The sequence below is a fragment of the Talpa occidentalis genome, unplaced genomic scaffold, assembly GCF_014898055.3.
Source record: "Talpa occidentalis isolate TD23 unplaced genomic scaffold, MPIMG_talOcc4v2.1 talOcc4.7, whole genome shotgun sequence".
Taxonomy (NCBI): Eukaryota; Metazoa; Chordata; class Mammalia; order Eulipotyphla; family Talpidae; genus Talpa; species Talpa occidentalis.
This window is the reverse complement of record NW_023605083.1, coordinates 48,146,696-48,161,168: the sequence shown is the minus strand read 5'-3', so window position 1 is coordinate 48,161,168 and position 14,473 is coordinate 48,146,696. Positions and strand designations below refer to the sequence as shown.

Below are 14,473 nucleotides of genomic sequence, written 5' to 3'. Positions count from 1 at the left end.
TCCAAGACCTTGTCACTCAGTTAACTGGAATCAACTAATAGGACAAAAGGTAGCTTTTTTTTTTTTTTTAAAGATTTATTTATACATATAAGAATTGGGGTACAGGCCAGAGGTGTGGGGGGAGGGGTGAGAGGATTCACCAGAGACAATGGGGAACAGAACAGGCAGACTGACTGAAATACACTGCTGAGGGGAGCAGCAGGAGAGTCAGGAAAGGTCTGCTGCACCATGTGGGATGCTCCCTGGCTGGGGATTGAACGTGTGCTGCAGTGGCTTTGGATAGCTTCATAGGTTGCGTCTTAACCCCTTGTGCCACCAGGGAGGCCCAAAGGCAGCTCTTTTAAAAAAAAAAAAAAAAAATGTATTTGCTTATACAGTTCCTGAGGTTTCTTCTTTATCTTTCTTCTTTATCTGTTGCTCAGGCCATGAACTGTGTACTTCATAATTTTCTTCTCCTTGTGATCTCTTTCATTGCCTAATTTAGTAAACAGAAGCGGCATTACTAAGTATTGACAGAAAATGATGAAATAAAGTCAGTGCTGGGACTCTTTTAGGTGTTTTTTTTTTTTTGTAAAAAAAAAAAAAAAAAGCAGAACTGGTTCTTCAAAATCAGGAAAGCAGAGAGAGCTGCTTTGCATTGCTGGAGGGTATTAGAAGTGTAGGGGTGGGGGCCCCCACCCTCCTTAGGAAACAAGGTGGGCTTTATCCCTTGCTAGTTTATCCCTTGAGCCAGCAGGACTGCTGTGGATTTGTTGCTGAGCAGAGACCTTTCCTACTTTCTTGAGAACAGCCTGTGATGATTTAGGACACATTTTGTTAGATTTTTACATTTGATGCTGAATCGTGGTGAAATTTACAGTTACTCAGAACTTCTGACTTGTCTGTCGCTGGACTTGAATTCTTTTTCAGTCATGTTTCCTTGAAAAATTGAGACTTGGTGAAGGCTACTAACAGTAAAATTCACAGTTGTTTCAATTCTGCAATAATTGGAGCAAATAGGAGGATCTGTGGGCTCCTTTTTGCTCATTCGTGACCTCTTCTAGAAAGCTAGACTAATGCTTCTGTCCCACTGGTTCCTGACACCAGTTTAAGTGAACTCCCTGTCACTATGTAAATGTGCCACAGTGTACCATAATCAAGTAAGTGTATGAAGGGGTGTTGCAATCACCAGGTTAAATAATCATGTAGCCTTAAACCATGTAGATCTTCCAACTCAATTAAACTACCCGTTATCTCTTCTTTAAGTAACCAATAAAGCGTGCGATTATGTCTTACTTTGCAAGTGGGATTAATATCTACTGTTTATCTCAAGATAAATATTAGTAACATAGCTTAGGAAAGCAATTTAATGCCCTCATGAGTAAGGTAGTGGAGGTCTAAAATGTTGGGTATGAAGTTTTATCTTTCTGAACTGATTATGAAGTATACTAAACATTTATATGGCTTTGTCTTTATAGACTGAAATCGCCAAGAGATTGAATACGATTTGTGCACAAGTCATCCCATTTCTGTCTCAGGAAGTAAGTAAAACTGTTCAGCTGTTAAAGTGCAATTATGTTGCTTCTCTGTTTGCAAATTAGCTAGTTTTAAGATGTTAATTTTATCACAAGGAACAAGTGTGAAGAACATCTGTTACAGCCGAAGTGTGTAAACCCCCTGCTATTCCATCTCACATATCTGAGGGCACACTGTAGAAGTAGTGACAATAGCTCATCCTCAAATTAGTTTTTTTTTCCTGTGGAAAACTGCAAAATGACTATCAAACATAAAGCTTTTTTGATTTTGGTGAGGAGTAGTACAAGTTTGGTAGCTGTTGATGATTCAAGTGTCCTTTCTGTAAAGAGCTCTTCATACCATGAATTTAAAAACTGGTTCCATCAGGGTTGACTTGACCATGAAGCAGAGATTTCATTTGTGCTTTTACATCAAGTCAGGTTGACTTAATGCTTTCCATGAAGGGCATGGATGCTATAACTCTCAACAATAAATAAGTGTTGATATTATGTTGTATTACAGAGTCATATACATACACAAACCATTTTATTAAGCTACAGTCATATCTTAATATCTTGAGAGGGAAGAGATCTTTATATGAGTAATCTATGGAACTGACTCATAACCGATGTATTTAGTTTGTCCTAAGGTTGGCTTTATTTTTGGGTACTAGCTCATAAATGCTGAACTGTGCTTTACACGTGTACAGGATGCATATAGCTTGAGGTAGCAAGAGTTGCTTATTGGGCTGATTGCTGGAATACTGGTGTCTATTGTAGTTGGCATCTCCTGCTCCATGCTGGTTCCCTCATCTCTGTTATTTTTCCAGCAGCTTTTTCCAGCATAATAGTTGCTTGGTGTTACAATTTAGGTTTTTTTGCCTTTTAAATCTAGTTGTTTGTTAGACTTTGGTAATCCTGATTTCTACTATAGTCCCATACTGCCCAAAGTAAACATGTAGTTTAGTTTTTATTTGTGGATTGAGATGGGAGGTGTACAGATTGACTTACCAGCATTTGAACTAAACAGTGAGCGGAGTGGGAGGTGGCTGCTTCCTTTCCACTGTGAAGGCTGAAAATCCTAAAGGCTAAGTAAAGGAGAGAAATTCTCATTGTTTCCAAAAATTACTAATGGGTTTGGATTTGTTGACCAGTGAAATGATTGCAAACCTACTCTTTAAAATTTAAATACCAGAACATAAGTTTTCAAAGGACTGTAAACTACCTGTTTAAACTCAGCATTAGCAAACTCCTTTGGAACAGGGTTCTAGTCTAAATCCTGTACAATTATTTTCTAAAGGCACAGGTTACCATTCTTGATGTCCTTTCTGACTTTCTATCATTCTGAGCCAAAAATCCCCATCAGCAGTTAAGTGGTGACTGGTATTGATTAGAAATCAAGGGAAGGACTATTCTCTGGTTTCCTTTTCCTATTGTGTATGTGCTCTGTGAATTAATGTGTGGTAGAGAAACTTTGTATTTAAATCCTCACATTTTAGTCTGCACTGCAGGTGATATTTCACTTCTGTAGTTTCGCAGGTGATATTTCACTTCTGTAGTTTCTGTTAGGAGACGTGATGACGCTCTAGGTCACCTCACTAACACTTCTCTTTCTTTTCAAAGCATCAACAACAGGTGGCCCAGGCTGTGGAACGTGCCAAGCAGGTGACCATGGCGGAGTTGAATGCTATCATCGGGGTACGTGGCCTACCAGGTCTACCTCCTACAGTGTGTATAACCAGCTTTCATTTCTTATTCATTTGATGGCTTGATTATATATTATATCCGTAATGTAGTGTACTAATAGCTGACCTCTTTGCTAAGTGGGGAGGGGGCCCTCTGGCACGCTGACGTATGTAGGGGACAGAGATGAGCATAAATGATTGGAGAAACATTTTCTAGGAGGTGCAGAAAAATAAATTTACTTTTTAATGGGAAAAAAAGATACCTTGCAACACTTAAAACCACTCTTGCTCCATTAGTCAAGCCAAAGCTCTAGGTTATACTTTGTATTCCAGTACTCCTTACTTCTATCTTACAACTTTAGATCACAAAGAGTTCAAAACAGGGCTCAGAATTATTTCATTTAGTTATCTTTGCCTGTGCCTTTTGCTTTCCTAGGATATTAGAACCTATCTAACTCTTTGCTCTTTCTCTTTCTTGTTCCTTTCATGAATTTTTAAGTGGCACCCCAATAGAAAGAATGTGGAAGAAGTGATAATTGTCTGCCCTAGTGCACTCTGGCCTTTCACCAGATTTTCTGCTCTCCTGTGTTGAGTTCAGTTAGTGTTCCTTGCTGGCAACTGATTGTCAATCACAAGTCATTTGCTGTGCATTAATGAGCCTGGTGAACTGTGCGGTCCATCCCCTGCATGAGTTCTTCCCCCCCAGTGCAGGATCCGGGACATTTCTCATGTGTCCTGGCCTTCCAGACTAAGCGAAGAAGTAGCTGAAACAAGGGACGGTCCTTTCTGATTTTATTCATATGTGAGTGCCTTGAGCAGATTCAAATCACTCATTTATCAATTTATGTTAATTGCTTGTGAGAAGATGCCCTGCTGGTCTTTATAGTTCCCTCAGACACTTTGTAATGATAATTAGACATGCTGCTGTACGGATTAAGGGTGCCATAGTCCAATGACGGCCACAGACAATGGAACCAGTTAATCCATCAGGGTTTAAAATTACATCCCAACTGGAGATGGAGAAAAAACATAAGAGCCAAGGAGGATTAAAGAATGAGCCTCAGCTTGAAAACTCTCCTTTCATCAGTTTCTCAATTGCAGATCTGCAGTCGGGTTGCCTGTGGTAAGCTATTGGCAGTCAATTAGGTGAAATAAACTGGGAGGGTGACCTTCATTTCCTTTTAATAGCTTTTTCCTCTCTGAAATGGGGAGCTTCAGTGGATTTTCAGCTTAAATTTTATTCAAGCTGCTTTATTACACTTGACAGCTTAGCTCTGCATAAACAATTCTCCCCTCCTCCTCTTCCCCCCAGACCCAGCCGTTGTGTTTCTCCCCCCTTGCTATCACATTTTTGACTGTTACTTAGTGGGCTCTCTAATCACATTCAACAAAAAACACAATTACATCTGCATTTGTCTGCTGCCTTCTGTACCCTTTTCTTGTGTAATGAATTGCTTTATTTCAGAGATCAAATCAAATATTCACTGGTACTTTTGCATGTACCGTGTTTGATTAGCAAAGACTAATAGCAAATTGTGCTTGTAACTGGAGCACAGAATTTTTTAACCCAAATGAATGAGGATGGAAAAGCCTGTTTTGATTAAAGGAAAACATATGCAAAACAGTTCTCAAGTACCCAGTTAAACTTTGTGGAACATGTTTGTTTTCTGATAGGCTCTAAATTTTTACATATCATTTCTTAATGGTAAAACTCATACTTTAAAGTTCTCAAAGATAAGTGCCAAGTTCTATATTTCAGAAAGGAGAAATTGTATTAGCTAGATGTTTACAGGTAGTAACCATTCAACTCATTTTGAGTTGAATCAGAAAATGAAGCTTGCAGGTCGTTTTAGAAGGGCAGATGAATGGCTAATTTTATGAATGGCTCTGGTCCAGGAAACATGTTGAGATTATAAAGGCAGATTAGCCCTGATAGCTAGCAACAATAGCCCAAGTCAGTGAATTTGAGCGCAGCGTTAAGCCTTAACGCCAGTTGTGTGTCTTCATCGGATTAGCATGTGCAGTTTTTATAATTGTAATTTTTGGATCATTGTTTTAATTTGTCAGAAGACTCTTCTAAAGTTTACCGTGATCGATAATTATCCCACACTCTAAGTCTCATGCTTTAGCATATGCTTGCTTTTTGCTCAGAAGGAATTGTGTGCGTCCTGCAGAATCGAAGTAGCATAAAATTGGGTTGACAATTCAGTGGACCTTTGCACCCCTTCATTGAACAAGCAGTGTGTCAACCTGTCTCCCCAGAGGGGAGGAGGCACCGGGAGGCTGTCTGTTCCTACAAGCAGCAGCTGCGCGCAGAGTAAATGCAGCCCGGTTTGATAGCAGCTGTCAGTATTGTTCAGGGACCGACTTAGGGTAAAGAACAATGGGAGAGGCCATGCTCTTCGTCTGCATCGACTTTCAGGCTAAGAAAAGAAATAGTAATTTAACGGTTTAGACATCTATTACAAGTGTGAAAGATCATGAAAGAGTACCCTTTAAAATGCAAATGAGCCGAAACATTCTCATTCCCTTTAAGGTACAATCAAGGAGCTTACTGCTTGTTTGACAGAGCTAAAGATATTTCTCTTTAGCAAACCTGGAAAAAGTTCAGTCTTCTCAAGGACACCAAGCTTCTAGGTAAACTGAACTTGTGTCTGTGGATGTTCTTTTAGGAGGAAGAGAGGTCGGCTTTCTCCCTCTTTGTTGAGAGAATAATTGCAAGCTTACTTTTTAAATTTTGCTTTTTATAAACTCTTTTGCTATTAAATGTTATTTGTTATGATAAGTATTTAATGATGCAGAGATCTTAATAGGGACAGGGTATGTTTGGTTTGACCCACAGCTCACTTGTTCTTAAGGAAACAAACAGGTTCATGGTGGGAAAGGAACTTGTTCATTTGAGACCCTGATTTTTTTTTTTTCTTTGCATCTGAATAGCCTTCAAAATTTAAACAGCTTTCCTCAGATTTTTTTTTAACTTTGGAATTCTATTAAAAGGTCCAGATTATTACATGAAATAACACTTTGTGGGAAAGCTAATGGCCACCTGAAGACAGGGAGGGCTGACTGAGGGACTCTTCAGGACCGACTCCACTGGGGAGTTTGGAACTAAGAGCTACCTTTGCCCATTTCTGATACACAATGGCTTATTTTAGTTGAGAGTGGAATACTAAATAATTATCTTTTAATTAGGTTTACACCACATATTAAATATCATATAAATAGACATGTTCTGTTCATATGGGTTATATAGATAAATATATACCTGTTCACACAGATTTTTTGTTTGACTTGGCTTCTAATCTATAGCTAGTGCCATGCCCCAGGCCTTAAAGCCAGTCATGAAGCTGGCTCGGTTGCTGTGCCAGATGCATGCACTGTAACCCACTCCCATCCTCTCAGGGTACAGGTTGTTCCCTCCACCCCAGTTTCCCCACCTCCTGAGTAAAGATGGGCATGGTTGTCTTTTTAAAGGAAACGGTTGCATAAGTTGTTTCTCTATTTCTAACCAAGTGCCTGCCGCCCAGCTTCATGCTGTCCGTGCTCTCCTCTCTAAGAGTGTGGGCACTGTGTTACCTTGGACAGAGCGTGGGCCCAGGATTGGAGAGGCTTGAGCAGGACACTTGTGCAGGACACATTTTGACTTTGTGATCTCATCCAGTCAGTTCGCCTCTGGCAGTGTCCCCTTCTGCATGTGGATAAATACCACCTCCCTTGCCTGGATTTTGTCGAGATAAGACCTTACCTGGCCATCTTCACCCAGCCTGCCGTCCTGGCAGCCTGAATTGCAGTTCTGTTGGTGTGCTCATAGCAGTTCTGTGGACCCAGGTCACCAAGCCTCAGTGAAGGGTGATTGCCAATCAGTGTGTCACCTCCTTGTCTTTTTCTTGGGGTCACGTGTACATCATGTCTGAGATTAGACCTATCCACATACTCTGCTCCTGCCATAACATTGTCATGCATGAATTACTTTTAATAAGGACACGGTTGTAAAAAAATCCACTGCCACTTAACTTTTTGATGAACACAGTTAAAGTTCCAAATTGAGGGGTAAGTTACATTTCAGGAACAGATGGAAAGAATCCAGTAGCAAAACTGAGGTTAAGTCATGGTTAGCTTCCTTACTTAACGCAAACAGGAAGGGGAAACAGCCTGAGACGGTGCAGGGGTCATTGCTATAGAAGTGGAAGGAGAGAGGCTTTTGAGAGGGTGGCCAGATGACCAGTGCAGACTGTCTTGTACCATGAAAGGCCAGGTTTCTGATAGCTGCTGCCATGTTTTTGAGGTATGGAAATGTGGGCAGTTTTACATAGCAGTGTGGACTCCATGGACTCAAGGAATCAGAGTTACTACTTCTGTCAGTGCTAGTGTAGGGGCTCTGGATATTGGTCAGATGTGTGCTTTCCTATTTCATAGGCAAATCTGTAATTGTGCACACTTTAAAAGAACTTAGTGTGAAATAAAAGAAGTCCTAAGATCATTTGTTGTGTCTGCCAATAGCTATGTTTGTGTAGGGGATGACTGAATACAAACTCCTGATGTGTCTGTAGAAGGAGCTTTCTGTCCTTGAGAGATTGAGTTGTAGACCAAAAGGGCTCCCCATTGTTGCATGAGATGATTGGTTTACGGATTAGCAAAATGTTGGATTATTTTTCTCCTCCGGCTGTAGCTGTCAGCTATCTATAGGATTGTGGTGTGTGAAGTTTAAGAGGATGAGGTTAGCCTCTTATTCTTAGGAGTATGCAGTTAATCCCTGGAAAGCCCATCAATAACCCAGCTGTAAGTTTCTTTATAAAGCAAATTCACCCTTGGAGAGTAATGCGAAGCCTGCTACCAAGAGGAGAAAATGAAATGGCTCCAACAAACGTGGACCTTTTACAATAGCTCTAGTGACTTTATACTTAAGAGTCATACCCTCGTCTTAAATTCCCGTAGTGTGAGGGTCTGACCTTTTTTAAAATCAATTTTTCGAAGGGAAGGAGCAAAGAAGTCTTAATGCATCCTGCTTCTCCTTGGCTAAGTTAGCTTTTTACTGAGCGTCTCTGATTGAGGGCTTGGCTTCCCTATCTATCCTGGGTTCTTCTGAATAGCAGCATGCTCATTAGTTATTAGAAAACCTGTTGAAGCATTGTTTACTTTTCCCCCTGCATGTTTTCATATCTTTTTACTTGATTTTTGGAAAAAGGCATTGTTATTATTTTCCCTTTTTAGAGGGGAAAAAAAGCTTCACATAGAAATAGAACACCCCATTTTGAGTTACCCTGTGTGTTCAGGGTTTCCATGTTTTTGTTTTTTTAAGATATGGTAAAATTTACACTTTTAAGAGCTACAACTTGGTGATTTTCAGTTAATTCACAGACTGGTGCAGCCATCACCACTATCTAATTTCAGAACATTCTCATCATCCCAAAAGAAATGTCGTATCCATGAGCAGTCATTCTTCTTGCTCTCCTCTCACTTCCCAACCCCCTGCAACCACCTCTCTTCCTGTCTGTAAGGATTTGCCTTTCTGAACTTTCCATGTAAATGGAATCATGACATGTGGCCTTTTGTACCTGGCTTCTTTCACATAGCAAAATGTTACCAAGGTTTATTCATGTTATAGCCTGTACTGCAATCCTTTGTGTAGACAAATAATATCCCTTTGTGTCAGTACACCACATTTGTATATCCATTCATCACCGTGGACTTTTAGCTTGTTTCTACTTCTTGGCTATTATGAATCATGCTGCTATGAAAATACATGTGCAGTTTTTGTGTGGACAGGTTTTTCTGTTGGGATCACTCTTGGGTTGTGTGTTAACTCAGTTTAGCTTTTTTGAGCAACTGCCAGACTGTTTTCTAAAGTAGGCAAAGAGAACTCCAGTCTACATCTTCTCCATCATCTTTTTTTTTTAAAGATGTATTTATTTATGCATACAAGAACTGGGGTACAGGTCAGAGGTGGGGGGTGGGGTGAGAGGATCCACCAGAGACAGAGTGGGGAACAGAACAGGCAGATTGACTGAAATACACTGCTGAGGGGAGCAGCTGGTGAGCCAGGAGAGGTCTGCTGCTCTATGTGGGTAGTTCCCTTGCCGGAATCAAACTCAGGCTGCAGTGGCTGCGGATAGCTCATAGTGCTGCGTGTTAACCCTTTGTGCCACCAGGGAGGCCCATATTGTGGTTTTGATAAGTGTTCCTCTGATGTTGAGTGATGTCGAGCTGCTTTTCATCAGACCTTACATGGTTTAGAAGTCGATCCACTTCTTGGATTTAAAACTTGTTTTCATTCAGGCCTTAAAGTCCCAGACGCTGATCTTTGTCACAACCACAATAGTCAACAATAGTCCTCCAGGGTCGATGGACCAGCAAGGCAGAGTGATGATGTAGGATGAGTTGGCCTATGCGTGAGAGCTGAAGTACGGGAAGAGTAAAGATGAGTTCAGAGCCTGTTCAGAATTTTAGGCCTTCTCCTGGTGCCCACCTGCTGATAGGCCATTCATTTTGCCTTCAGGTGTCATTTTCTGTGCACTCCTGCCTTTCGATCTGGGGCTTTTCAATGGGTTGTTATATTATTTTTTATTGTCTTCAAGTGGCTTGAGAATTCTTGGGCCCACTAAGCAGTTTCTGCCTGTTTATCACCCTTGCCCCTCTTCAGGCGAGAGGCCATTCATATAATGCCAGGTTTTCAGATAACGCAGCCTCCGTGATGTTTCTGCTGCCAGACAGCTAGCTCTTTCCCACTCTCCGACTTGTTTACTGTAGCATACCAATTTTCTTTTACTGCACTCTCCCAAGATAAGAACTGAGTGTTTTACAGAACAGAGAAATAGTCAAAATCAAAGAATAGATTGGAGTGAACTGTCAACAAATGCTACTTTTCACATCTCTCTCCCCTTAAATGGTGTTTAAATACCAAGCTCTATAAATGCCACTTACTGTCATGCTTTTAGCACTAGAGATGCTATTTTGGGGCATGGTTTTAGTTCTGGTTGGGTTCAGTTTGTGATCTGTGTGTCACAGTTTTTGCTGAGGTTGTAAAGTGGGTTCCATTTTAGAAATTCAAGTTGATTTAGTGATTGGTGGTGAGGAACTTAGGTTACCATCTGGGGATGCTGAGGTGTTGGCCTTCATTTTCATTCCGGTTGTCCTTTCCAGTTGTATGGGCATCTCTATGGTGACAAACCACATGCCATTCCTGTTTTAGAAAACAAAGTATAGAAACTACTCTGCTCTTACATTAAAGCTCTGAACGTAAACAGCTAAGTCGGTTTCATTAGAGTAACATAATTGGCCCAAGCTGTACTAGGTAATATGTGAATTAAAATTCTGAATGGGTGGCTGTTGTTTGACATGGATGAGGTTACTTTATTCCTTGTGGGTTTTCGGTATCATTAACTCGGGGTTTGGTGTTTGTTTTTCTTGTCTCACTCCCAGCCTATTCAAATTGTTTGGGTAAGAGTAAGTGCATTTATCTCCTTATCCCTCCACCTAAACCTTCTTGTAATCCCATTTGAGGCACCAGAACACCAATGTTTAAACATTCCTGGTGTAACTTTCCTCAACGTTTCATAAAATACGTAGTTTTTAAAAATATTTTTTAATGGCAGTAACATTGCATTATGACTTTATATAAGTTTAATGTGTGTATCATTTGTAAGTCATTGCTGACTAAATCACATTAAATTCTCCACGAAAAGTACAGTTCTATCCATCACCAGATATCTTTATAAAAAAAAATTGACACTTTTGCCTGATCTACCCACCCTGTTTCCTTCTTCCCTTCTGGTATACCCACTAATTTGGACTTAAGGTAAGATAGGAAAATTTCATTTGTTTTATTTTGAAATCATTAGGACGGTCAACTCAGGAAGTTAGATGCTCACTTTTTTGATTTGGGACAAGGTGTTCTAATGGTGATGAAGGGACAGTGAACAATTGAATGTTGAAGAGTATTTTCTAAACAATAATTTGGCAAGGTCCTTGCTGTTCAAGAATATGATTTCGAATGTAATGGTACAGAATACCAGCTTAGTTTAGTTCTAGACCAAAATTTCATAAGCTCAGCACAGTTGGCATTTTGGGTTCAGTAATTCTCTGAGGTGGGAGGCTGTCTGTGTTTTGCAGGTTGGTTCACAATATCTCTGCCTCAGTCCACTCGCTGATAGTAGTGAAAGTAGCCTACACTTCCCTTAGCTCCTCCACCTGCCAACTGTCACATAAATGTCCACAGATCCTCCTGCCCAGTGCTTATGGGTGGGGAAAGGGGAGAGGAGTTGTCAAAATTGTTTGAGAATCACCCATGTAGATCAATAGCCTGAAAACCCAACTATATTGCTAAAAACCGCATTGCTCATCAAAAGTACCTTATTTGATAGCTTAATAAAAAAACTCTTGCTTGTTATGTGCTGTATCAATTTGTACGTATTCCCTTAAAAAAACTTAACTAATTAGTATAAACTAACGAAGGAGAAGGAGTTGGATTTCCCACCCTTGCTGTCATGTTGAAAAACAGTGTATAGGTCCTGATGAGATGTGTGGGCTTGGACTAGAGAGGACTGGTGCTTGTGAATTCCCTAGTAGGCGGAGCCATTGGATGGTCTGAGGTTTTGCTGACTGTAAAGCAATGTCAGTATCACTTTTTTAAAAAAAGATTTATTTATGCATATAAGAACTGGGGTACAGGCCAGAAGTGTGGGGGATGAGAGGATTCACCAGAGACAGAGTGGGGCACAGAACAGGTGGATTGGCTGAAATACACTGCTGAGGGGAGCAGCGGGCAAGTCGGGAGAGGTCTGCTGTGCCATGTGGGTATCTCTCTGGCCAGGGATTGAACTCGTGCTGCAGAGGCTGTGGACAGCTTCATAGGTTGTATCTTAACCCCTTGTGCCAACAGGGAGGCCCTCAGTGTCACTTTTGTACCGAAATATGTTTTTCCTTTTGGTGAAGGTGACAGGTGCTAGATTGCCTCAGGTTGGCCTCGTTGAGGGAAAATGTCCTTCCAAGGATCGTGGGGCAGGTGCGCTGCCCTTTTGGAGTTAATTGTTTCACTCTCCTAGATGTGGGTCCTCTTGTCATTTCAATAAATGATGTAGAGACAACACTTTCTGTTAAGTTTTTTTTTTTTTTCCTGAGAGCAGCCAAAGTCACCAGTTCAGACTTGAGTGTTCTCCATAATCTTATGTGGAATAGAGCTGGTGCAACAGAGCGCCTCCTTGCTCAGGTGTAGGGACAGTGTATCGGGACGTGGGGGCTGGATGGGGGTCATTACCCCAAGAGCAAATAAACCCAAGAGCAAATTCCTGTCTGCCACTGCCAGCAAGGCCGCACGCTGAAGGTGGGCTTCTCTAGGGAGGAATGTCCAGTGGGCAAGGCTGGGTGTACACGCTACAGACCCTCAAAAGCATCACGTTACCTGTGGAGGGAGAGAAATGGTAGGTCTTTGGGGAATCGCCTTCCTGTTTTCCATACTCAGGAGCATTCCATCTGTAACTTCTTGTGAACATGATGGGGTGGCTGGGGCCCTGTCCTAGGGGACCCAGAGGGAATGCTGTCCTAGGGACCCAAACATTTGGCGTTTCGTCCTCTGTTCACACCTCATCTGTGAGGTGGAAGTCCTGATGCTCCCCTCCCTGCTCAGGTGTGCTCTGAGTCGAGGCCAGATAAAGGATGTAAAAGCATCACCAGTGAGCTCGGAATGGCAGGATAAGGGAGGAGAATGGCAGGCAATGGACTTTGTTCTGGCTCTGCATTGTCCTCAACAGCTGTGATCTGTCCTCTTCCTACCCAGTACTCCTTTTTGTTGGATAGATAGCATTTTGCTTTTAAAAAAGTAGTCTCTTTCAGGATGACAAGCTAAGGATGGAAGAATCCAACTGATTCTAGGCATGGACACTGAGCTGTTTCTTCAAGGGGCCTATAAAGTCAGAGCAGGGGGTGTGAGGGGGAGTTGTCCATGGCAGTTAGGCTGTTGGATACCCCTGTTGATAGTTATTAGCCTAAATGTGGGGTTTAACCATGTGGGTCTACTGCACAGCTGTGGCAAAGCGCCCCTTTATTATATAAGTCAATCTTTCCTTTCAATAACATATTAGGGAATGCTTTCCAGTCATCTCTAAAAAACAAACTTGGGTTTAGTTGAAAATCTCTACTTCCTCCTTGTGTATCCAAATACTACCTGAGTATGCCTTTGCTCTTACTTAAAATCCCACCTCTGAAATCATTGGTGACTCCATTCTGAATTTTGGGGGATTGGAGGAGGCAGGGAGGGATGATAGGATAGTGTCCTCCACCCTGTAGTTAAATCCCTTCCCCTCTGCTTAGCCCCTCTCATCTTTCTTTAATCAGTGCCGCGCTTAATTGCCCCGCTGCGCGTGCTTGTGCATGCATCGCTGCGCTTCCCCAGCAGCCGGACACAGCTCTTACTCTCCATGTAATGATAGTAATTGCTGGTAGGGCAGACCTGTTCCTCATCCTTCTCCCAGCACATTTCTTATGGCAGGTGTCTAGTTCCTAATTAAGTGCTAATGAGCATGCCTAGTGGACCGTGATGCCTCTGCCAGCTTCCTCAGTTTTATGTCTTGCTATTGCCCAGCTCTTAAAAGGTGACAGAGCAAGAATTAGTATCTTTGAGATGACAGGAAGGTGATCTTATGAGTAAAGAAATTGATCTCAGGTGGGTGAATGCATAGTTTCTAAATACTTTCCAGGAATACAGCTAGTGCTGCCTGCGCAGACCTCGCCCCTCCACCTTCCCTCGGGTTAGAACTCTGCTCTCTTTGGGAAGGAGTGGGAGGTGAGAGGGAAGGTTTTGGCTCATAAAGACTTCTCTAAAGATGCTAGAAGTGGTTGAAAATTTACTGTAAAATGACTGCAGAAATCAATTTCTGGTTTTAAGATGCCGTTTTCTCTTGTTCGTGAGGGTGAGAACCACGGTTCGGATTCAATTAAAGATCAGTGGTCAGGTGGAAATTACTGAGGCTCTGGCGTGAAGAGATGATATATTCAGTACACGCAAGGGAGTAATAAATAAATGAGTAATTGAGTCCCAGGAAAGTGAGCACAATTCTGAATCTTAAGAATTTCTTCACCATTCCACCTTAGAAGCTGAGCTTTCATTGTTTTTACTGTCGCATCAAAAACGAGTTTTATTTTGGACGGCTGAAATGCGGCAGGACCGACAGCGCAGGGTTCATTTCTTGGATGCTTTTTCATTTCATACATGATGCTCCTAAATATATATGCAGGCAACAGTGCTTTTCAGCGTGAACGGATTTATAACTTCTGAAGTGGGTTAAGCACAGAGGCAAAGGT

At 41.6% G+C, this 14,473-nt stretch overlaps 1 protein-coding gene across 6 annotated transcripts in view; it reads left to right on the top strand.

Annotated features, from left to right (window-relative positions):
* Positions 1-14,473, top strand: part of TLE1 (TLE family member 1, transcriptional corepressor) — an 84,674-nt gene that overhangs the window by 26,746 nt on the left and 43,455 nt on the right. For 4 of the 6 annotated variants that reach the window (XM_037494264.1, XM_037494268.2, XM_037494266.2 and 1 more), the window contains exons 5-6: positions 1,458-1,520; positions 3,117-3,191. In XM_037494264.1, coding sequence (XP_037350161.1) covers positions 1,458-1,520; positions 3,117-3,191 — 138 coding nt within the window. Of the gene's footprint in view, positions 1-1,457; positions 1,521-3,116; positions 3,222-14,473 lie in introns of all 6 variants that reach the window. The other 2 variants (XM_037494263.2, XM_037494262.2) reach the window with 1 other exon arrangement.